Source organism: Odocoileus virginianus, unplaced genomic scaffold (assembly GCF_023699985.2).
Source record: "Odocoileus virginianus isolate 20LAN1187 ecotype Illinois unplaced genomic scaffold, Ovbor_1.2 Unplaced_Scaffold_24, whole genome shotgun sequence".
NCBI lineage: Eukaryota > Metazoa > Chordata > Mammalia > Artiodactyla > Cervidae > Odocoileus > Odocoileus virginianus.
In genome coordinates, this window is record NW_027224286.1 from 458,670 (window position 1) to 484,747 (window position 26,078).

Genomic DNA, 26,078 nt, shown 5'->3' on the forward strand with positions numbered 1-26,078 from the left:
TCTCCAACGACCCTGGGAAGAGGGTCCCAGGCAGGCCTTGCCTCCAAGCTACTTACTAAATTACTTCAACAATCTAAATGATACATTGGATAGTTAATTCTTGGCATTTTGGGATTAATAGCTATTTGCACAACTGCCAAAGCCTTTGACTGTGTGGATCACAATAAACTGTGGAAAATGCTGAAAGAGGTGGGAATACCAGACCACCTGACCTGCCTCTTGAGAAACTATATGCATGTCAGGAAGCAACAGTTAGAACTGGACATGGACCAACAGACTGGTTCCAAATAGGAAAATGAGTACGTTAAGGCTGTATATTGTCACCCTGCTTATTTAACTTATATGCAGAGTACATCATGAGAAATGCTGGGCTGGAAGAAGCACAAGCTGGAATCAAGTTTGCTGGGAGAAATATCAATAACCTCAGATATGCAGATGACACCACCCTTATGGCAGAAAATGAAGAGGAACTAAAAAACCTCTTAATGAAAGTGAAAGAGGAGAGTGAAAAAGTTGGCTTAAAGCTCAACATTCAGAAAACTAAGATCATGGCATCTGATCCCATCACTTCATGGGAAATAGATGGGGAAACAGTGTCAGACTTTATTTTGGGGAGCTCCAAAATCACTGCAGATGGTGATTTCAGCCATGAAATTAAAAGACACTTACTGCTTGGAAGGAAAGTTATGACCAACCTAGATAGTATATTAAGAAGCAGAGACATTACTTTGCCAACAAATGTCTGTCTGGTCAAGGCTATGGTTTTTCCAGTGGTCATGTATGTATGTGAGAGTTGGACACCGAGGAACTGATGCTTTTGAACTGTGGTGTTGGAGAAGACTTGAGAGTCCCTTGGACTGCAAGAAGATCCAACCAATCCATCCTAAAGATCAGTCCTGGGTGTTCATTGGAAGGACTTAGGTTGAAGCTGAAATGCCAATACTTTGGCTACCTCATGTGAAGAGTTGACTCACTGAAAAAGACCCTGATGCTGGGAGGGGTTGGGGGCAGGAGGAGAAGGGGACGACAGAGGATGAGGTGGCTGGATGGCATCACCGACTCGATGGACATGGGTTTGGGTAGACTCCGGGAGTTGGTGATGGACAGGGAGGCCTGGCATGCTGCGATTCATGGGGTTGCAAAGAGTCAGACATGATTGAGCGACTGACTGAACTGAACTGTACTACTGCCACTGTTGCAGGCATTGCTTTACAAACCTCAATTCAAATACACGACTTTTTTCAAAATTGGATTAAAGATGCTCATACTATGTGGACCACTCAGGCTCAGATAAATGAGGAAGTTCAAGATGAAATACAGGAAATAAAAACAGCCATCCAATGGGTTGGAGATCAATTAATAGATTTACAAAAACAAGTTATACTAAAATGTGACTGGAATTCTACTCAATTTTGTATTACAGGGGTAATACATACATGATAATGCTTCCTTAAATGTACAATTATTACAAAAGGAAATCTTTGAAACCTTCTCTAAGAGTCTACCCTCTTCCAACAATTTGGAAACCTTAGCTGAACAGCTAGCTGATCAATTATCTGGGCTAGACCCTCGAGGATGGTTTCAAAGCATTACACATAGTATTGGATCTGGAACTATAATGCTGATAATTATCCTGGTGATTATATTTGTAGTATACCGATGCCTTTCAACTAAAATTGTTCAAACTAAACAAACTCAATTGGTCAGGGCCTTTTTCACAAAAGTATCTACAGTCACCCCCAATTATGAAAAAATAAAAAAGGGGGAATTGTCAGGGGACGTTCAACTTTAAGGGATCCAATATGTTATTTTCTTCTTTGTGTGCCGTTTCTCAAGGACTCTCTATTCCTTATCAGTTCCTGGAAAACAGGAACGAGCAGAGCTGCACGCAGTTCTCAGGACTGAGATCATGGGAAAGAGCACCTGCTTGGATTCCCTTCAGTGACTCCCTTCAGTGACCTTTTACTTACAGGACTATCCATTTTGTTGCAACTGATGGAATTTCATTCTTTTTTTTTTTTTTGAGGAGGGAACGCAACAGTCTTTACTTTTCAGTGATTATCAGTACAATATCAGTACACCAAGTAGTAACATGTAACAAGTTAGTGAACTCTACCATCTAGTAAGTTTGAATAAGAGAAACTAAGAGCAGCCCAACACTAGGACCCATTATTCTAATCCTTGGCTGGAAAGGACTATTTTAAGGCTGGCTGCTGTTTCATGTGGGTCACAAATAACTATTTACTACTTTTTCATAGATAAAGCCCCTGACCTTCAAGAAAGATTTAGGGAAAAAAACATTTTAATCCCTTTCTTTCTTAAGAAAATTGGGTTTTTAAAAACTATCTAAGAAAGAAAAAGTCAGTGTTGATAATATGCTGCTTGAGTGAAAAGGCATAGAAAACACACAACATATATCCACTAAATTTCTAAGAAATATGAGGTAAAAAGATACAATCTTTGGATAAGCTCTAAGCCTGTACAAAGAATCTACGTTTTCGATTCTGCAAAAAGTGAAGGGACCTACTATATAATGTACAGAAATAATTTAATGCCTTTTCATAAGATATAACTCAAGCCTTGCTAAATGAAACCTCACGTTCCATGAAGGCATTCAAAACGCCAATCCACGGAACAGGCACTTTTCTTCTCCCTCTATCCATTTATGCGGTAGTTCTCATGGATTTCTGGCCGGATGTCGCAGACAAAGGCCAAGAGGTTATCCAAGACTTCATCCCTATTCTGCCGGAAGTAGGTCTGAAGGATGGTCATCTTCTCCTGGGTGTCCTTCTCTACTTCAGTGCTGCAACTGCCATGGGATCCCAGAGCCGCAGCTTCCTTGGCCTTGAACTCCTTCTCCCTCTGCAGGCGGTACTGTTCAATTTCAGCCTGGGCTTCTTCCTTGGCCTGCTTCAACCTCCGGTTCTTTCGCTTGCGGGCCTCGGACACCTTCTCGGCGGCCCGTTTCTCCGCCTGGAGCAGCTGCTGGATGCCCTGCGACTGACTGGCCATGGCTATGGCGACGGCGCCGGCGGAGGCGACTCCGAGGCGGCAGACGACGGCCTGCTCAGCCGAATCTCCCCCTCGGGTCTGGAATTTCATTCTTAATGGCTGAGTAATCATTTTATTTGGAGAAGGAAATGGCAACCCACTCCAGTATTCTTGCCTTGAGAATCCCAGGGACGGGGGAGCCTGGTGGGCTGCCGTCTATGGGGTCGCACAGAGTCAGACACCACTGAAGCTACTTAGCAGCAATCATTTTATTGAAGATATATAAGCATGCATTTCTGCAAATAAAGTACCCTTGTTTCACTCGAGACTTGGGTCCCCCATGTCCTTCTTTTCTTTGCCTTCTTTTCATCGACTCCAGTCCCCAGGTCCCAGTCTGTAAAGACCATAACAGATAAGGAAGATAGAAGTGTTCCTGTGTATTCCCCCTTTTTAAATTTTTTTGTTTGTAGTTTCAGTGTGTGATGTGCTCGTTCAACTATGCCCTGTGCTTGTGGATTATAAGGAATACCTGTAATATGTTTAATAGAAAATGATTGTAAAAATTGTTTGAATTGCCTAGAAATATAGGCAGGGCCATTGTCTGTTTTTATAGAACTAGGTGTTCCCACTATTGTAAAACAAGTTAATAGGTGGGTTATAACCTCTGGGAGGTGTGGCCGATATAAAAGAAGAATTTGTATCAATGGAGATATGTAAGAAGGAAGAGGAGAATGTTCAGGGCAATGAGTTACATCCGTTTGCCATAGTTCATTGGGTTGTAATCCTCCAGGATTGATACTTTGTTCAATGGGTCGAAGACTACAAGTAGAGCAATTATTAATGATTTCTTTAGCATGTTGGTATGGAATTTTCCAAATTTGATGTAATGAGCCAGCATTATTGTGTAATAGAGCATGTTGCTCTTCAGGAGTAGCAAAAGAGACAAGTTTATCAGCTTGTTCATTGCCATGAGCCATAGGGCCAGGAAGACAAGAATGTGTTTGAATATGGGTAATATAAATGGGGGAAGTGTGGTTCTTAATAATAGATTGTAGTTCAAGAAAAAGTTGTTGGATAATAGATTGATTAGAATTTATGGTAGAAGTTTCTATATTTCTTAATACAAAAACTGAATATAAGGAGTCAGAAACTATATTAATAGGATAAGAATGTAGGTGAATAACCTGAATGAGAGCATATAATTCATTTTGTTGAGCAGAGTGAAATTTAGTATAAAAGACTTTATATTCTTTGAGAGACCAGAATGAGGCTTTGGTGTTTTTAGTCCCATCTATATAGAAAACATCAGCTTGAGGTATAGGTTGTGATGTGACAATGTGAGAGATAATAAATTCAGTATTTTTGAAGAAATTCCAGAGCTTGTTAGAAGGATAATGAAATGAAATTTCTCCAAAATATTCCAGAAAAGCTATTTGGAAATCGGTAGAAGTTTGAATTGAGATTGAGATTAGAATTGGCATGATCTCGGGTCACATCGTGAAACCACATTAATCCACTGAAGATATATTTTTCTGGTTTAAGAAGAGCTTTTATCAAAATTTGCCAATCATAAGGAATAAAATTTTCAATAGAAGATGCCATAGCATTTAGAAGTTCTTTAGTAAAAGGTGAATGAGGGCCGTACATAGTTACAGCCTTTTTCATTTGTTGCATGTGAGAAAAATCAGTGCCTTCATATTGAGGTATTAGTTGCCCTTGAGCATAAACATTTCCTAACACAGGAAAGGCAAAAAGATCATCAGCCTCAGAGACTCGAGATTGCAAAGCCAGTAAATCAGAAAGCCTTTGTTGTGAAGGAGAATGAGTGGATTGTCTGTTTTCATAAATATGAGTGTGTGTTAGGGGCTTATCATTGTCATCAAAAAAAGTATTGTTGGCTTTAGTGTCAAAGAGAGCATCAGAAGAATCATCATCAGATTCATTTTGTCCTCTAATTGAGGGGACCTTCGGTTTCGTGCCCTGTTACAAGAGGAGGAGGAGGAGCGCTTGGGACAGCCAGAGCAGGGATGGTGGGAAAGTTTTGAAACATTTTATGTTGCTCTAATTGGGCCTTCTGTAAAGTCTTATCATCTAATTTATATTTGTATAATGAGCATTCTGCTTGTTGATGAATATCAGGGGGGCTAGAATTGCCTTGGCAAGATCATGGCTTTAATGAGGGCCCACAAGGGCCAGAAATTTATTGGAATATTTTCTCCCCGTCTTGTGGCTTGTTCAAAATTTTCTTTAACCTAGTTCCAAATTTCTAAATGGAAACTGCCTTCATCGGGGAACCAGGGATTCTATTTAACCACTGTTTGGAGACAAGCCTCTATCTGTTGACGTGAAACCGAAAGTCCTTGAACCTTAAATAAATGATGAAGTAAAGTAGAAAAGTGGTGGGGCTTTCCAGCCGTTTGTCCCATAACCCCACACTTACCGACCTCCGTAGGTCCTAACAGTCACTCCGTCTGCTTGCCAAGGGCTTCACCAGGTCCCTGTTCAGGTGCCACTTGTCACGGTCTTTGTAGACTGGGACCTGGGGACTGGAGTCGAGAAGAAGGATGCAGGGGACCCAAGTCTCGAGTGAAACAAGGGTGCTTTATTTGCAGAAATGCATGTTTATATATCTTCATACAAGGCAGCTTTAGGCAGTAAAAAAAATTGAGCAAAAACAAAGCCAAGCAAATAACAATCTTCAAAGGGCCAGAAAGCATTCCATATCCTGAGTAAGAGGGGCATAACTGAATAGATTACCTTTAAGTAAAAGGTCACTGAAGGGAGTCACTGAAAGGAATCCAAGCAGGTGCCCTTTCTCATGATCTCAGTCCTGAGAACTGTGTGCAGCTCTGCTCGTTCCTGTTTTCCAGGAACTGATAAGGAATATAGAGTCGTGAGAAACGGCACACAAAAGAAGAAAATAACATATTGGACCCCTTAAAGTTGAACGTCCCCTGACACAGAGCAATTATTTTGAGCATCAAATTTGATCAGAACCAGGATAATATGTGTATGTGTGTGAATCACACTTAACAGCTGTCATTACCATTTGCTACTGTTATATTCAAAGAACTACATTCTGAATGTATCAAGGTTTCCTGTTTCCATGAATAAAATATAAACACTTGTGTCCTAACCCTGGATGAATTGTGTTTATTCCATGAACACAGTTTTATCTCACTTCAGTACTTTATAACAGCAGCTAACAAGGCACCATTAGGCTCTCAGGTTTAAATAAATCTAGAACAATTTCTTGTTACCATGGAATCAAACAACATAAAATTTGGGGGTTACATAGTCATAATTTGTAACTAAAGTTACTCTCTCTACACTCTATACCAGAACATTCATATGACTGTAATCCAAATAGCACAGCAGTGCATTTTAGACCAACTTCCAGTAATGTGCAGAAATTGCATCAGATAAAGGTCTAATTTGCTTTATTTTTATTTTTGGCTATGCTGGGTCTTTGTTGCTGCATGTAAGCTTTCTCTAGTTGCTATGGGTGTTGGCTTTTTTTGTTGGGAAGCACAGCCTGTAGGAGTGAGGGCTCAGTAGTTGCAGCTCACAGGCTCTAAAGCATGGACTCAGTAGCTGCAGCACATGCTGTTAATGGCATGTGGGATCTTCTCAGACCAAGGATGGAACCTGTATCCTCTGCATTCACAGGCGGATTCTTAACCACTGAACGATTGGGGAAGTCTCTAATAGCTTTATTGAATGATTGATGCATTGGGCATCAATGGGTAAATGTGTAAATGGGTGCTCCAAGAAGCCTGGCACAGTGGACAGTCTCAGGATGTTGAGGGTATTTTCATGTGCATTTTGATTGTTTATCTATTACAGATTTTTGGCTTATCCTTACTATGAAGTTTTTATTTAGATATGGGCTCTTGGTGTTTCTTAGACTTGGGTGACTGTTTCCTTTACCAGATTAGAGTGGTTTCAGCTGTTTTCTCCTCCTGAGATCTTTCCTGTATTCTTCTGGGTCTCCTACAGGGCAAATATTAGTGACTTGTTGTCCCAGAGGTCTTTTAAAATGTCCTCCTTTTATCCTTTTTTATTCTGTTCAGTAGTGGTGATTTTCAGTACTTTCTTCTAGCTCACTGATGTGTTTTCTGCCTCACTTAGCCTGTTCTGATTCATTTTAGTTTCTGGGTTTTTTTTTTTTTTTTTTCATTTCATTTACTATATTCTTCAGTTCTGTTGGTTGGTTGTTATATTTTCTAAGTCTTCATTAAATACTTCTTATTTCTCAGGTTGTGCATTTTTCTCCCAGGTTCTTTGATCATGTTTACTATCATTACTTTGAACTCTTTCAGGTAGATTGTCTATCTCCACATTACTTAGTTCTTCTGGGGTTTTGTCTTGTTCCTCCCTCTGTGACATATTCCTGTGTCACCTCGTTTTGTGTAAATTTCTATTTATATTGTAATCTGTCTGGTAGTATGGTTACGTTTCTTGACCTTGGAGGTGTGGCCCTCTGCAGGCGATATCCCAGGCACCCTTCTCCCGATCCAAGGGCCAGAGGACATCTGATCCCAGGGTGGTGTTCCACGCGTATTTGTGGACTCAGTTTGCAAGTTGTGGGACTCCACTTTTCTTGCTTTTGGTGTCTGCCCCCTGATGTGAAGAGCCAACTCATTGGAAATGACCCTGATGCTGGGAAAGATTGAGGACAGGAAGAGAAAGGGGCGACAGAGGACTAGATGGTTGGATGACATCACTGATTCAATGGATATGAGTTTGAGCAAACTCCAGGAGATGGTGAAAGACAGGGAAGCCTGGCATGCTGCAGTCCATGGGGTTTCAAAGAGTCAGACATGACTGAGCGACTGAACAACAACCCTGCTGGGTGAGGCTGGTCTCGAGGCTTGTGCCTGCACAGTGGTGGTTAGAACTGGGTTTTGACCCTTTTGTGGGTAAAGTCACGTCGAAAGGCATGTGTACATGAAGGCTTTGGACAGCCTGTCTGCTGATGGTTAGGGCTGCATCTTGGCCCTTTCATCATTTGGCCTTAGGGGGCCCATTGCTGTAGCCTACAGGTTCTGAGTGGAGCCAGTGTTGGGCCAAGATGGAGACCTCATGCAGATGAGTGCTGTCTCATAGTTCTGCCCTCAGGATCTGTGTCCCCACAGTGAGCCACAGCCCACCCCCCACCCCTCAGAGATCCTTCAAGACCAGCAGGCAGGTCTCACCATCCAGGATCCTAGCAAACAGTTGTGTTTTGACCTTCATCTCAGCTTCATCTCAGTGTGCATGAGGCTTCATTTGCACCTGTTAAGAGTGAAGTCTCTTGTTTTCCCCATTCCTGTGGGGCTCCTGCAGTCAGGGCCCACTGGTCTTCAGAAGTAAATGTTAAAGATTTCTTTGGCCTTATTCATTGATTCATGGGTTGGCCAGCATCCCACCTGGTAAATAAACAGGTGCTCCTAGAAGCTGTCTGTCCTCTTTACACCAAGGTGTATATGAATCAGTGGGTTGTTTTTAAACTTTCGTGACCTGAATATGCTCATAAGTGTCATGACGTGTACAAAGTAGGTGCAGCATAAACATGAAGAAGCTGAGTTTCTTTCGGAGTGGGGTTTACTTCCATGAAAAAGCTGAAATGGCAAAATGGTGAAATGAAATGCTTAATTTGGGAGTTGGCTGTGCTCAGGTGCTTGAAAGTGAAGTGAGTAGAGTTGAACAAGCACACAATGGAGGGAATGAGTATGGATTTCAATTGTATTTTGTAACAGGGAAATAGTCTCCAGTGCCAAATGCCTGCAAGCCATCCTGCCATTTCTCAGTGTTGTGTTCACATTCAGAGCCCGAAGATCTTGCCGAGAAAGTGAGATGTGTTCTTTGTTCCCAACCGGAAATACTTTCCTTGATACCTGATGTCAAATTGTACTCAAATTCACTTTTATTTCACAATTTGAGAGTCCCTGTTTTAATGCTTTCTGCATGCTATCTTTTTGACTTTGAACTCCAAAATAAGTACTGATGTTCTTTCTCGTTTCCCAGATGAAGGAACTTTAATGGAACAAAAATCACCCCATCCCAGGAAGTGACTGAATTGGAGCTTGAATCCACGTCTCACCTCAAAGATCTCTTCACCATGTTGCTACACTGTGGCCCAGGTTGTTGGCATGGCTACAGTAATTCTTGTTGCAGTTGACAGGGCCGAGGTGCAGGCAGGCACAAAGCGTGGGAAAAGTCACCTTGTCGCAGTTGTATTTCTGGGGGAACAGCTGAGGGGAGGCTCCCTGAGGTGGCACCTCAGGCAGCAGACGAAGTGCAGGTGGACTCTCTGCATATAGTAATTCTGAGAGAGTAGGGCTATCCACCAGCTCTGTGCCCACAACAGTCAAATGCTGCTGGTCAGTTAGGATGACCTCAGTGTATTAACAAAGATCTGTTGGAAGAACTTAAAAGAAAAACCTGAACAAAACTGTTTGGCCAGTCCACTAAATATCTGTGTCCAGTGGGCTGCCTCCCAGAAGAAAAAGACAAGGAATAAACATTTCATTAATGTATTTAGACTTTTTTTAAAAAGACATAATTCTGTTGCATAGTTTAGCCTGTAGAATAGTGAAAATGTAACTTTTATATGCACTATGTATGTGTGCTAAGGTGCTTCAGTCATGCCTGACTCTTTGTGACCCTATGGACTGTAGCCCCCAGGCTCCTCTGTCCATGGGATTCTGCAGGCAAAAATACTGGAGTGAATTGCCATGCAGTCCTCCAGGGTATGGTGCTGACCTAGGGATCAAACCGTTCTTTACCACTAGCGCCACCATGACCCAGTAATAAGTGCCTTCTTGTTGTGGTAGTCTGGAAACAAACCCACAATATCTCCAGACCATGTCTTTAGTTTTATTTCATCGGTCAGTGTTGCCAATGAATGTTTAAATAAGATGTAGGTATACTGGTTACAATATAATCCTAGAAGAGAGATTATCCAAGGTGAAGTTGTATTTGTTTAGGCAAGAGTGGTTCATTATGATTGATAGAGAAGACACATTTCTTTTTAGCCAAGAACAAGTATAAATTGGTGCCAACTACTGAAATAATTGGACAAGATTGTGGTTGCCGAGGTTTAGAAGAGAAACATGAGTAAGGGATAAAGCACTTTAGTGTAACAAAAGTTTATTATCTATTAGAAATCACATCATTATTAATGGAGGACTAAAAGAGAAACTCTTGGCAGAGCTCCATTAGCCTTTGCCCTGCTTCATTCTGTTCTCCACGGCCAAGTTTGCCTATTACTCCAGGTGTTTCTTGACTTCCTACTTTTGCATTCCAGTCCCCTATAATGAAAAGGACATCTTTTTGGGGTGTTAGTTCTAGAAGGTCTTGTAGGTCTTCATAGGACTGTTCATCTTCAGCTTCTTTAGCATTACTGGTTGGGGCCTAGACTTGGATTACCATGATATTGAGTGGTTTGCTTTGGAAACGAACAGAGATTATTCTGTTGTTTTTGAGATGGCATCCAAGTACTTACTGCATTTTGGACTCTTTTGTTGACTATGATGGGTACTCCATTTATTCTAAGGGATTCCTGCCCACAGTAGTAGATATAATGGTCATCTGAGTTAAATTCACCCATTCCAGTCCGTCTTAGTTTGCTGATTTCTAAAATGTCATTCACTCTTACCATCTCCTGTTTGACCACTTCCAATTTGCCTTGATTCATGGACCTAACATTCCAGGTTCCTATGCAATATTGCTCTTTACAGCATTGAAGCCTTGCTTCTATCACCAGTCCCATCCACAACTGGGTGTTGTTTTTGCTTTGGCTCCATCCCTTCATTCTTTCTGGAGTTATTTCTCCACTGATCTCCAGTAGCATATTGGGCACCTACCGACCTGGGGAGTTCATCTTTCAGTGTCCTATCTTTTTGCCTTTTCATACTGTTCATGGGGTTCTCAAGTCTGAATTACTGAAGTAGTTTTCCATTCCCTTCTCCAGTGGACCACATTCTTTCAGACCTCTCCACCATGACCCATCCATCTTGGGTGGCCCCACATGGCATGGCTTAGTTTCATTGAGTTAGACAAGGCTGTGGTCTGTGTGATCAGATTGGCTAGTTGTCTGTGATTGTGGTTTCAGTCTGTCTGCCCTCTGATGCCCTCTCTCAGTGCCTACCATCTTACTTGGGTTTCTCTTACCTTGGACGTGGGTATCTCTTCACAGCTGCTCCAGCAAAGCGCAGCCACTGCTCCTTACCTTGGACATGGGGTAGCTCCTCTCGGTCGTGCTTGTTAAAGGCCATAAAAAACAAGCTGAATTCTCAGTTAGTGGTACCTTATGTGTGGCGTTTTCAGATCCAGTCAGTGATAAAACTGTTTAGCTTGCGAAGTCAACAAGAGAGTTCCAGAAAAACATCTATTTCTGTTTTATTGACTATCCCAAAGCCCTTTACTGTGTGGATCACAATAAACTGTGGAAAATTCTGAAAGAGATGGGAATACCAGACTACCTGACTTGCCTCTTGAGAAACCTGTATGCAGGTCAGGAAGCAACAGTTAGAATTGGACATGGAACAACAGACTGTTTCCAAATAGGAAAAGGAGTACGTCAAGGCTGTATATTGTCACCCTGCTTATTTAACTTACATGCAGAGTACATCATGAGAAATGCTGGGCTGGAAGAAGCACAAGCTGGAATCAAGATTACTGGGAGAAATATCAATAACCTCAGATATGCAGATGACACCACCCTTATGGCAGAAAGTGAAGAAGAACTAACTAAAGAGCCTCTTGAAAGTGAAAGAGGAGAGTGAAAAAGTTGGCTTAAAGCTCGACATTCAGAAGACTAAGATCATGGCATCCAGTCCCATCACTTCATGGGGAAACAGTGGAAACTGGAAACACTGGCTGACTTTATTTTTCTTGGCTCCAAAATCACTGCAGATGGTGATTGCAGCCATGAAATTAAAAAACACTTTTTTTTTGGAAGGAAAGTTAACGACCAACCTAGACAGCATATTAAAAAGCAGATACGTTACTTTGTCAACAAAGGTCCGTCTAGTCAAGGCTATGGTTTTTCCAGTAGTCATGTATGGCTGTGAGAGTATAAAGAAAGCTGAGTGCCGAAGGATTGATGCTGTTGCACTGTGGTGTTGGAGAAGACTCTTGAGAGTCCCTTGGACTGCAAGGAGATCCAAACAGTCCATCCTAAAGGAGATCAGTCCTGGGTGTTCATTGGAGGGACTGATGTTGAAGCTGAAACTCCAATACTTTGGCCACCTGATGTGAAAAGCTGACTCATTAGAAAAGACCCTGATGTTGGAAAAGATTGAGGGCAGGAGGAGAAGGGGACAACAGAGGATGAGATGGTTGGATGGCATCATTGACTCGATGGACATGGGTTTGGGTAGACTCCGGGAGTTGATGATGGACAGGGAGGCCTGGCGTGCTGCGGTTCATGGGGTCGCAAAGAGTCGGACACAACTGAATGACTGAACTGAACTGAACAGCAAAGAACTATCCAGGAAATGAGTCTTAGTAGATACAGACCTCCATTAACAAACTGGGATTTAACATTCATTGAAACATCTTTTTCTCCCTAAAATCACCATCATTTTTACCAAATATAACCAAATTAAGACTTGTGATATAGGTTCAGTCTCAATAAACTTGGCCTGATGATTTATATAACCATAATTGATTATAGACTTTTTTGCTTTGTTGAGAGTTTTTAAAAAATTTATTTACTTTTTAATTGAAGGATAATTGCTTTACAGAATTTTGTTATTTTCTGTCAAACCTCAACATGAATTGCTGAGAATTGTATACAGTCTCAGACTGAACTTTTAAAATAAATCTTTTAGGGCTAGGAAAGTCAAACCACAGGCTTATCACAGATTTATGTGAATTCCTCCCATCTCAAGGTCTCCAAAAGTTCCTTGAGATTTCTGTACCTGTTAGTGAGATAACCTTCCTAACTTATCTGATAAAGTTACTGGAAACTAAGAGTTTCCAATCTCTGGAGGGTTCAGATAGAGAGAAAAGATAAATGTTTCAATTTGTTTATAAAATATAATTTTACCAAATTACTGTCATAATTAGTTTGAGGGGAAGGTTTTTTTTCTTACACCTGGACAACACATATTCAAACCAATAATTTTTCAGATACAAGCCATAACAGTTATAAGCATATTCGCCAGTTCTTTCAGTCCTTCATCAGGGTTTTCATTAGAATCCTTACCCAGTTCAGAAACTGGTATTTATCAAAAGTCCTTTTTATAAATCTTCTTGAAGAGCAAGCATTTTTGCAAAACTTGGTTAGTGCTATGACAATATTTTGAGATAGTAACTAGAATTATGCCTGATAACATTTTACCCAAACATCAGAATTTTAGGAACACCATATAGTTTCTACAATATCTATATTAGTAACATTTACCATACAATATAACCCAAGACTTATTACTCACTTGACAATACTTCCCATGTAATTCTGTATACAAAATGAACCTAATTAGTGTAATATCTCTCTTTGGGATGTTTCAGGGGCCCTCTGAAGCATCCCAAAGTTAGCTAGAAATCTTCTTCATTAGAATGATTTAGGAAGTTTTGTCAACAAATATCAAAAAGGTTTAGAACACTCAGTCAGATAGGATTATAGGTCATTGTGAAACAACCAGTTCAGTTCAGTTAAATTCAGTTGCTCAGTCGTGTCCAACTCTTTGTGACCCCATGAACCACAGCATGCCAGGCCTCCCTGTCTATCACCAACTCCTGGAGTTTACCCAAACTCATGTCCATTGAGTCGGTGATGCCATCCAACCATCTCATCCTCTGTTGTCCTCTTCTCCTCCTGCCCTCAATCTTTCCCAGCATGAGGGTCTTTTCAAATGAGTCAGCTCTAGCTATTCACATAGCCAAAGTAACAATAGAAGATTTCAGAACACATCATTTAAGAGATAAAAAAAACTTAAATCTTTTATCAAAGGCAGTTCACCATCTGAAGAAAAGGTATCATCTTAACAGACAGAAAAGCTAAACTCAACTTTTGCAACAGGCAGAAAACAGATTCAAAGCTAAATAAATTTTACTTTATTTAAAAGGCAAACTTAATTAAATTTATTTTACACTTATTTTAAACCATGTACAAAATTCTCTTCTCATGATTCACTTTTCAGAAACCCTATCACTCTTTGTACCCATTACTTTGTTCTTGCCTCCTAAAAAGCCACCTGTAAGTCAGGCTTACTTTCTTTTCCCTTCACAAAATGCAATTCCATTCCTCATACCTTCTTTACCAAAAACACACTTCCAACTTTCCTTAAGCAACAAAGAATTGACTTTTTTTTTTTTTTGGCAAGTTGGTCCATTTTTATTTTTTTATTTTTTATTTATTTATTTTTGGTTTTTTTTTTTTTTCATTTATTTGTATTAGTTGGAGGCTAATTACTTTACATCATTGCAGTGGTTTTTGTCATACATTGAAATGAATTAGCCATGGATTTACATGTATTCCCCATCCCGGTCCCCCCTCCCACCTCCCTCTCCACCCGATCCCTCTGGGTCTTCCCAGTGCACCAGGCCCGAGCACTTGTCTCATGCACCCAACCTGGGCTGGTGATCTGTTTCACCCTAGATAATATACATGCTTCGATGCTGTCCTCTTGAAACATCCCACCCTCGCCTTCTCCCAGAGTCCACAAGTCTGTTTAATACTGAGTCAAAAGAAGCTATTTTTGGCTTCCCCAAATTCCCATCTCTTTTTATTGAGATTAACATATTTCAGAATTTTAAGTAAACAGTTGCTGTAACTGGGTAAAGTTGCCCCAGGTCCATCCTCCAGGAACTGCTGTCATGATCGGCAATGCCATCCAATCCTCAAGGGGGATATCAGCCTGGATCTGCTCTGTAATTATAGAAGAGCTCCAGTTTGCTTTAGCTGTCTCAACAGTTCCCATCTCTCGTGCATATTTACTAAATCAGTGCATCTACCTATGCACTCTTTACCGATGAATACCCGAAGTACCGTTCTGGCTCCTTTGAGCTGTTGCAAGTAATCTTGAATCTCATTGGTGTCGCCGTTGTCAGTGATAGCGAAAAATCCCAAAAGCTCTTGTTTGAAGGGCAGTTGGCTGAGGAGCTCCTGAGTCCTTCTGCCGTAGGGGCAGGTGGGCTTGATGAACACGACCACCTTCCTAGACTGGACCTAGCTGTTCATGAACGTTTGAGCCATGCTGCCTCCCCCGGGAGGACACCTCGACTGCCAAGAACTGACTTTTACATTAGTATTTTTTAGATTGGTGAACATAGATACCAGTGATAATTTCTGAAACATTTGCTTTCTGAGAGAGAACATTTTAGGATGGCACCAAACAAATTGAGGGCAAAATGAGGACTGTAGCCCAGGAGGCGGCATCTCAGATAGCTCTGAGAGACTGCTTCAAAGCGGCAGTGGGGAAGGTCAATATAGAAGGTTTTGGTGAATGGGAAGTTCAGTATGAAGCACTTATTGTACAAAGGGTTTTTTGTTAGTCATGAGGATATGATGTCACCATGAAGGGATTTAGTGCTTCTCTAGATAGGAGGAGATGCAATGATTGAGACCATAAAATCTGTTCCTAAAAACATTAGGAAAAAAATCCAACTATCTAAAGACCTGTCCCACCAGATTCCCTGGAGCATAGAGTGCCTCACTCCACCCTGAACTCCCTCAGGGGTTGTTGAAGGTCAACAGCTATAGCAGCATGGGGTTCAGTCTCCGTAGAGGCAGATGGCAAATGCCTTTGTTGTTCAGTCATTGGCAATGCTCTTGGTAAGTGCCAATTTGTAGTTGACAGGTGTTTGCCATGATCATTGTGTCCTCTTAACAAAATGTTAGCTTTGCTCTTCTTCATTCTGTACTCCAAGGCCAAACTTGCCTGTTACTCCAGGTATCTCTTGACTTCCTACTTTTGCATTCCAGTCCCCTATGATGAAAAGGACATCTTTTTTTGGTGTTAGTTCTAGAAAGTCTTGTAGGTCTTCATAGAACTGTTCAACTTCAGCTTCTTTGGCATTAGTGGTTGGGGCATAGACTTGGATTACTGTGATGTTGAATGGTTTGCCTTGGAAACGAACAGAGATCATTCTGTCGTTTTTGAGATTGCATCCAAGTACTGCATTTCAGACTCTTTTGTTGACTATGATGGCTACTCCATTTCTTCTAAGGGATTCTTGCCCACAGTAGTAGATATAATGGTCATCTGAATTAAATTCACCCATTCTGGTCCATTTTAGGTCACTGATTCCTAAGAAATGTTGATGTTCATTCTTGCCATCTCCTGTTTGACCACTTCCAATTTACCTTGATTCATGGACCTAACATTCCAGGTTCCTATGCAATACTGTTCTTTACAGCATTGGACTTTACTTCCACCACCAGAGACATCCATAACTGGGTGTTGTTTTTGCTTTGGCTCGGCCTCTTCACACCTTTGGAGCTATTTATCTGCTCTCTCCCAGTAGAACACTGGGCATCTACCAACCTGGGGAGTTCATCTTTCAGTGTCATATCTTTCTGCCTTTTCATAGTGTTGATGCTAGCAAAGTAATGCTCAAAATTCTCCAAGCTAGGCTTCAACAGTACATGAACCAAGAACTTCCAGACATTCAAGCTGGATTTAGAAAAGGCAGAGGAACCAGAGATCAAATTGCTAACATCCAAAAAGCAAGAGAATGTCAGAAAAACATCTACTTCTGCTTCATGGACTATGCTAAAGCCTTTGACTGTGTGGATCACAACAAATTGTGGAAATATTCTTAAAGAGATGGGAATACCAGACTACCTTACCTGCCTCCTGAGAAACCTGTATGCAGGTCAAGAAGCAACAGTTAGAACCAAACATGGAACAATGGACTGGTTCCAAATTGGGAAAGGAGTACAAAGGAGTACATCAATGCTGTTTATTGTCACTCTGCTTATTTAACTTATATGCAGAATACATCATGCAAAATGCCAGGCTGGATGAAGCACAAGCTGGAATCAAGATTGCTGGGAGAAATATCAATAACCTCAGATATGCAGATGACATCACCCTTATGGCAGAAAGTGAAGAGGAACTGAAGTGAAAGAGGAGAGTGAAAAAGCTGGCTTAAAATTCAACATTCAAAAAACTAAGATCATGGCATCCAGCCCCATCACTTCATGGCAAATAGATGGGGAAACAATGGAAACAGTGAGAGACTTTATTTTCTTAGGCTCCAAAATCACTGCAGATGGTGACTGCAGCCATGAAATTAAAAGTAAAACTTGCTCCTTGGAAATAAAACTGTGACCACCCTAGACAGCATATTAAACAGCAGAGACATTACTTTGCCCACAGAGGTCCATTTAGTCAAAGCTATGGTTTTTCCAGTAGTCCCGTATGGTTGTGAGAGTTGGGCCATAAAGAAGGCTGAACGTTGAAGAATGGATGCTTTTGAGTGATGGTGTTGGAGAAGACTCTTGAGAGTCCCTAGGACTGCAGTAAGATCAAATCAGTCAATCCTAAAGCAGATCAACCTGAAATATTCATTGGAAGGACTGAAGCTGAAGCTCCAATATTTTGGCCACCTGATGCAAAGAACTGACTCATTAGAAAAGACCCTGATGCTGGGAAAGATTGAAGGCAGGAGGAGAAGGGGGCGACAGAGGATGAGATGGTTGGATGGCATCACTGACTCAATGGACATGAGTTTGAGCAAGCTCCGGGAGATGGTGAAGGACAGGGAAGCCTGGTGTGCTGCAGTCCATGGGGTCTCAAAGAGTCGGACATGAGACTGAGCAACTGAACAACTCAAGAAGAGGAAGCAGAAGAGAGAGATAAGGACACTCTCCCCCTCCCACTTCTCCTTTTATTATAAAACTGTAGCCCACTAATTACTCTGGGCTGCACCCTCTCCCCCTCTGCTTGTAAGCCTCACAAGTGTCCTATCTTTTTTTTTCTTTTCAGTCAGCACAGGCTGCCATAGAAAGATGGTATAGATGTCTAGAGACACAGAAAGGATCTTGTTACTAGCGCAGGAGACAGGGTAGATGGTATGTGAGAAGGAAGAAATTTTACTGTCTGAGTGCTGCTCACAGGATCTGACAATCTACATTCTTAATTTGGGGATTTTTCTCCTATGTTCTAAGTCTAACCCTGTTAAAACTCAAGTCTGTAAATTTAGCTATTCCACCTGTTATTTATGTATTTTTAAAAATAAATACTGATTTATTATTTATTTGGCTGCACTGACTCTTAGTTGTGGCAAGTGGGATCTAGTTTCCCATCTAGGAATGGAACCTGGGGCCCCTCCATTGGAAGCATGGAGTCTTAGTTACTGGACCACCAGGGAAGTCCTCAAAGATCTCTAAGCTGGTGAATTTTGCATTGCAATGCTTGTTTTATAACTAAGTTTTAAAATGAAACTATGAGATCTCTATTGGGATATATGTATTGCTCAGGTTAATTTGTAGGTGAGCTCTATTTAACTGCCTTTTTAAAAAGTGCTTACAAATTAAACATTTCTAAATATAACAGAAACTAAGCTAAATGGATTTCGGATTCATATGACCTGAGAAACATTTAGTATTAAATTAACATCTGATATTAAAGTTTGTTGTTGGCTTGTTATTTAACAGAGACGTGTCACGTAGACACATCACTATTAAGCACAATGTTTTTATGGTACCCGGGTTTACTCAAAGTCAGTAGGTATATTTGTTGTAAAGTTTGTCAGCAAGAAAATTAACTCATGGGCTTTCCTGAAGGCTCTGCAGTAAAGAATCCACCTACCAATACAGGAGATGTGGGTTCGATCCCTGATCTGGGAAGATCCCACATGCTGTGGAGCAACTAAGCCCGTGCAACCCACAACTACTGAGCCTGTGCTCTAGAGCCCAGGAGCCACAGCTACTGAAGCCCGCGTGCCCTAGAGCCCATGCTCTGCAAAAGAGAAGCCACTGCACAGTGAGAAGCCAGGGCACCTCAGCAAACAGTAGCCCCTGCTTGCTGCAAATAGGGAAAGTCCGAGCAGCAATTCAGACCCAGCACAGCCAAATTAAATAAATAAATATTTTTAAAATCTGGTTTTCACTTGGGGTATACTTTGTACAATTTTTAGTGATCAAGACACTCACTTTCCTGGACAAATTTTACAAGTTTATGTTATCAGTTAACCAGACTTATTTTACAAACAAGTTAATCTTAACTTGGCTACATTTGGGACCAATGAGAGTAATTTAAGAAGAAAGGAATTAAGTTTTAATAGATAGTAAATTCTAGTTTGTCTAAGATCAGTATCTACTGTCTAAAACTCACTTTTTAAATAGTGCTTTTGTCATATTTTTGTAAAGCTTAATTGAGTTGTTAGGAAGATATTCTAGGCTTGGGTCTGAAGCTCAGCAGTGTAATCTATCTTTGGATGCAGATCAGATGCCCATAATCTATAACCAGGGGATTACATGTTCTAGAAATAGAAAAAAAAAAAAAAACACATCATTTAAATAACTGTGTCCACGCTGGATAAATGCCTCTTATCAGGTAGTCTCAGCATCCTGCACAAGGATACTGAAGGAAATCAACTTCCAGGATTTACCCTCCTCCCCTGACCCTTTGCTTCCAATTTGCAGCCAGACTAGTTCCCGAAAGCTCCCTGTCAATGCCACTGGACACACACTCTGTACTATTCCATTGGGACAGTTTCTCAGCCACTCACACCTGGCTGAGAGACTACTTGGAAGGGATAACATCTAAAGCTGTAAGCACAAATCCTGACTAAACTGCACAGTGAAATGGGACACAGGACCATGACTTCTGGATAGCTAACTACTGCTCTAGAGATGTGAATGGCAAGGACCTGTCTCAGCCGCTGCTCCAGCCAAGGCCATTAGCCCAGAGTCAAGGGCACCCAAGGGTGAGGAGACTGCCCACTATATTCAGGAGCTCCTTCTCTGTACCCCGAGTTACCCAAGGGACCAAATCTCAGCCCAGACAGCACCTGCAGCGTGTAAGTTACCGACCAACTGCCCCATGCCTCCGCCTCTGTGAGAAGCACCTTTCTTCATGTCCATCTTTCTCTGCCTTTCTCCTTGTCCATCTAAGTCAGCAGAAGATAGATTGATACATTTTTCTGAGAACTGAACTTTCCAGGACCGAGTTTACCCAGTTAATGAGATCTTTTGATCTCATCCAAAGGGAGATTTGCAGACTTTACTCTCCCACAGGCAGCTAGGGTCCGTGCTGACCCAGTGGCAGCCTGAGCCCAAGAGGGCCACACGGGGGGCAGGGGGCACTGCCGCTGTCCCTGAGGCAGACCCGTGACTACATGATTGTTTAACGAGGTTATGAAAACACTTACAGTAAAATCTGTCAGTTATGAAAAAGTGCAAGTAGTACAACAGGGGTGAGATGAAAATCAGAAAGCATTTCATGAGAGGTTGATAGAAGCTTTTAAAAAATAGCAGGGGCTTTTCTGGTGGCTCACTGGGAAAGAATCCACGTGCCAATGCAGGGCACATGGGCTCGATCCCTGATCCAGGGAGATCCCATGTGTCATGGAGCAATTAAGCCTGGGAGCTGAAACTACCGAAGCCCAGGCCCTAGAGCCTGTGCTCTGAAACAAGAGAAGCCACTGCAGTGAGAATCCCATACTGAGAAAAGCCCACACAGCAACAAAGACAGAGCATAGACAATATATATATATATATGGGTGTGGATGGCTTCTCCCTAGAGGGACAGGCCCTTTCGGCTATGTATTTCATAGCTCATCCTGCCACAGACATCAGGAGCGAGATTCAAAAAGCAACTGCTGGTCCTCAGACCCCTATGAGCGATTTGCTCCAAGTGGCTTATTCAGTTTTCATAATAGGGACATGGTTGAAAAGGCTGAACGCTCCCAGAGAAATACACAAAGGGCTGAAATGATGGTTGTAGCTTTGTCCACTCAGAGACCACCGGAGGGGAGGTCAGGTCAGCCTTTGCAGGCCAAGCTGGTCATGGTGGACCACAAGGCCCACAGGTACCCAGACCAACCCAGGGTGCCCTGTGTGGGCAGAAGGGCACTGGAGGAGAGACGGTGGTGGAATCGCCCGTTTACAGACAGCCAGGGAGCTGGAGGAGGGAATGCCCCAGACACCTGAGATCCCTGGGGCCTCGGCCTTGGATGGTTCCCCAACACTGAGGGGCCCCGAGGTCACAAGGGCCTCTGCCTATAGCACCGTGCATGCAACTAGTGCTGAAGCTTGGGGGGAGGTCACTGAAGTGGGGGTCGAGATTGCATTCCTCGGACACCAGCGCAGTCCTTTCCATCTTAACCCAAAGGGCTGGAAACCTTAACAACCGTAAAAATAAATAATGGGAACATCAGCACCGACACAGGGCTCGCTTTCCAGGAACTCCCTTTGTGTTCCAACAGTGGCCAGTTGTTTCCACATCGATTTCTGTGCCTGTCACCTCTCTTTTAACTCAAGGGACTTACTAGTTAAATTAGGCTCCACTGTTTCCTGAGGGACAAGAAGTCTCCCTTATGACCAAATGATATTAACAAAACTAAAAAAACAGATTAACTCTATAACTGAGATAAACGACTTAATAGACGCTGAAGTACAGAACACTGAGGTTCTGGGTCTAGCTACAAACAGACTGAGGCCTTACGTGATGCTCTTCCAGATTTGGAACCTGATTTGAGCTACGTAGTCCAGCTGGTAAAGAATCCACGTGCAATGCTGTTACTGAAATGTACGTGTTGGGGGTCTGGTTGTTTGCAGCTCAAGAGTGAATATGCAGGCCAGGTTAGTGGAAAGGAAAGTTTGCTTTATTTCAGATGCCGGTAACTGGGGATGGGAGGAGGGTGGTGGACATTTGTCCAAAGGCCAACTTCCCCCCCCCCCCGACAAGCAAGGGGTGAGGGCATTTATAGGCAGGGTCGGGGTGAGGGGCAATACACAGAAACATCACAGTCATCTCTAACAGTTGTCTTCAAATTGGTCATCACTGGTCTGACTAGCATCATTCTGGTTGTTTTAGGCACAGTTAATCTTTTAGTTCTGGGGTGCATTTGTTCCCATTTCTTTGCGATCAATTCTTGGAATTGTGGCAACTCAAGTCCTGGGTACAGTCTGCTCCTCATGTAGTTACCTTCTCCACCTGGGGTATCTGTAGGACAGCTCCCAGGATATGGCTCAGAACATTACCTACCGCCCTTGAGAAAGAACTAAAGGTCCTTGACTATGCTTAATGACTACATTATTATTATTTAGTCTCCTTAGACTGTTTTCCTTTGTTTCAGCATTTCTCACTTCTCTGATTAAACTTATTCTTTGATTAAAGTTTTCCACAGGCAAAAGGCAGGCAGAAGACATGGTGGGGGGCAAGGATCATAGAGTCCTGCTCCATTTCAATCCCCCCTTTTTGATACTCCGTAGTCTTGAGTGGGGACCGGGACAGAACAGGAAAGGCAATAAACTTTCATAGTATCTGGACAAACATTTGAAAATTACTAGATATATTACAATAGTATAATAATAAAAACCCACCTTTGTACAATTTTTTTTTCTTACTGATTAAAGCAGATGTACAATGTATGTTTATCAGATCTGGTCCCTTAAATCTATTTCTCACTTCCACTGTATAGTCATAAGGAATTTGATTTAGGTCATACCTGAAAGGTCTAGTGGTTTTCCCTACTTTCTTCAGTTTAAATCTGAATTTGGCAATAAGGAGTTCATGATATGAGCCACAGTCAGCTCCTGGTCTTGTTTTTGCTGACTGTATAGAGCTTCTCCATCTTTGGCTGCAAAGAATATAATCAAATCTGATTTCGGTGTTGACCATCTGGTGATGTCCATGTGTAGAGTCTTCTCTTGTGTTGTTGGAAGAGGGTGTTTGCTATGACCAATGCGTTCTCTTGGCAAAACTCTATTAGCCTTTGCCCTGCTTCATTCTGTACTCCAAAGCCAAATTTGCCTGTTACTCCAGGTGTTTCTTGACTTCCTACTTTTGCATTCCAGTCCCCTATAATGAAAAGGACATCTTTTTTTGGGTATTAGTTCTAAAAGGTCTTGTAGGTCTTCATAGAACTGTTCAACTTCAGCTTCTTCAGCATTACTGGTTGGGGCATAGGCTTGGATTACCATGATATTGAATGGTTTGCCTTGGAAACGAACAGAGATCATTCTGTCGTTTTTGAGATTGCATCCAAGTACTGCATTTCGGACTCTTTTGTTGACCATGATGGCTACTCCATTTCTTCTAAGGTATTCTTGCCCACAGTAGATATAATGGTCATCTGAGTTAAATTCACCCATTCCCAGTCCATTTTAGTTCGCTGATTCCTAGAATTTCGACATTCACTCTTGCCATCTCCTGTTTGACTACTTCCAATTTGCCTTGATTCATGGACACAACATTCCAGGTTCCTATGCAATATTGCTCTTTACAGCATCGGACCTTGCTTCTATTACCAGTCACATCCACAACTGGGTATTGTTTTTGCTTTGGCCCCATCCCTTCATTCTTTCTGGAGTTATTTCCCCATTGATCTCCAGTAGCATATTGGGCACCTACCGACCCGGGGAGTTCCTCTTTCAGTATCCTATCATTTTGCCTTTTCATACTGTTCATGGGGTTCTCATGGCAAGAATACTGAAGTGGTTTTCCATTCCCTTCTCCAGTGGACCACATTCTGTCAGACCTCTCCACCATGACCTGTCTGTCTTGGGTGGCCCCACACAGCATGGCTTAGTTTCACTGAGTTAAACAAGGCTGTGGTCCTGTGATCAGATTGGCGGGTTTTCTGTGATTATGGTTTTAGTGTGTCTGCCCTCTGATGCCCTCTGGAAAAGGTGAGTTTTCATTCCAATTCCAAAGAAAGGCAATCCCAAAGAATGCTCAAACTACCACACAACTGCACTCATCTCACATGCTAGTAAAGTAATGCTCAAAATTCTCCAAGCCAGGCTTCAGCAATATGTGAACTGTGAATTTCCAGATGTTCAAGCTGGTTTTAGAAAAGGCAGAGGAACCAGAGATCAAATTGCCAACATCCGCTGGATCATCGAAAAAGCAAGAGAGTTCCAGAAAAACATCTATTTCTGCTTTATTGACTATGCCAAAGCCTTTGACTGTGTGGATCACAGTAAACTGTGGAAAATTCTGAAAAAGATGGGCATACAAGACTACCTGACCTGCCTCTTGAGAAACCTGTATGCAGGTTACAAGGCAACAGTTAGAACTGGACATGGAACAACAGACTGGTTCCAAATAGGAAAAGGAGTACATCAAGGCTGTATATTGTCACCTTGCTTATTTAACTTATATGCAGAGTACATCATGAGAAACGCTGGGCTAGATGAATCAAGATTGCCGGGAGAAATATCAATAATCTCAGATATGCAGATGACACCACCCTTATGGCAGAAAGTGAAGAGGAACTAAAAAGCCTCTTGATGAAAGTGAAAGAGGAGAGTGAAAAAATTGGCTTAAAGCTCAACATTCAGAAACTATATCATGACATCTGGTCCCATCACTTCGTGGGAAATTGATGGGGAACAGTGGAAACAATGTCAGACTTTATTTTTTTGGGCTCCAAAATCACTGCAGATGGTGATTGCAGCCATGAAACTAAAAGACGCTTACTCCTTGGAAGGAAAGTTATGACCATATTAAGAAGAAGAGACATTACTTTGCCAACAAAAGTCCGTCTAGTCAAGGCTGTGGTTTTTCCAGTGGTCATGTATGGATGTGAGAGTTGGACTGTGAAGAAAGCTGAGCACAAAGAATTGATGCTTTTGAACTATGGTGTTGGAGAAGACTCTTGAGAGTCCCTTGGACTGCAAGGAGATCCAACCAGTCCATCCTAAAGGAGATCAGTCCTGGGTGTTCATTGGAAGGACTGATGCTGAAGCTGAAACTCCAATACTTTGGCCACCTCATGCAAAGAGTTGAAAAGACCCTGATGCTGGGAGGGATTGGGGGCAGGAGGAGAAGGGGACAACAGAGGATGAGATGGTTGGATGGCATCACTGACTCGATGGGCATGAGTTTGAGTAAACTCCAGGAGTTTGTGATGGACAGGGAGGCCTGTCGTGCTTCGATTCTTGGGGTCACAAAGAGTCGTACATGACTGAGCAACTGAACTGAATTGAACAATGTATGTTTAAGAAGCCACAAACAGGCTGTTTTGTTTAGTCTAAAGTTTAAATTAAATCTTGTATAGGCTAGAATGACTTCTCCATACCTCACAATGTCAATATTTCTTCCCTCATTTTCACCTTTTAAGTTGTTAACTCTTTCCATAGACAGTAATGATAATCGATGTATTTTTCTAACGCCGCCACAGTAGTTTATTTGCGTGCTCTGGGTCCATCCACATCCCTCAGTGCTAGACCTCCTTTTTATGTATATATTTGCCTAGTTGTCCACCTTGGGGGAAAACTAATTAGACATCACGAACAGACTCGGAGCTTAATAGGGAAATGCTTTATATGCTATACATTTTATCATTCATAACTGATTGTCACACAAACACTGTACATGTGCTTTAAGCAGTACACTTAAAGCCAGCAGTGCTACACATCATGAGAAGTTACACTCTGTGACAACTTTCCTGGACAATTTTTCCATCATGAACGCGGGGGTCAAAAGTATGATTAGAAACAAAAAATTACTTTCCATTAGAAGTCTCTGTTACCAAAATCAGATCAATATTCCAGGAGAACTTTGTTTTCTTAACAGAGAGAAAAACCAACTTTAGTCTTGCATCAGTTTACTGTTAGTAACAAAATTCATTTACCTAATTAAAGTCAGTCTAATCTTAATCCTGACAACACACACATTTTTTTCCCAAAATTCCTTTTCACAAACCTTTTGTCACATTCTAGATCCAAACAAATTTGTCCTTTATATCTTTGTCCAGAAACAAACTGTAGGACAAAATTATCATTTTTCCTCAACAAAAATATCTTCATTCTTTATAACTTCTCTTTGTTGACAACATATATCCTACTTGCTTTACATACTGAAATGCTTTGCTTATCATTTTTACATATCACAATTTTTAACCCTTGAAAGTTTTAACAAAACCAAGAAACAAGTGATTGAAATGTTACACCAGCATTTTCTGACTGGCAA

At 41.7% G+C, this 26,078-nt stretch overlaps 1 protein-coding gene and 1 pseudogene across 1 annotated transcript; both read right to left on the bottom strand.

The window, feature by feature from the left end:
* Positions 1-2,531: 2,531 nt before the first annotated feature.
* LOC139033633 (V-type proton ATPase subunit G 1) lies at positions 2,532-3,085 on the bottom strand. Its single transcript, XM_070463074.1, has one exon. The coding sequence runs from the start codon at positions 3,010-3,012 to the stop codon at positions 2,656-2,658; it is 357 nt and encodes a 118-aa protein (XP_070319175.1). The 5' UTR covers positions 3,013-3,085; the 3' UTR covers positions 2,532-2,655.
* An 11,694-nt stretch (positions 3,086-14,779) lies between these two features.
* Positions 14,780-15,596, bottom strand: LOC110125407 (glutaredoxin-1 pseudogene; annotated as a pseudogene).
* Between the last annotated feature and the right edge of the window lie 10,482 nt (positions 15,597-26,078).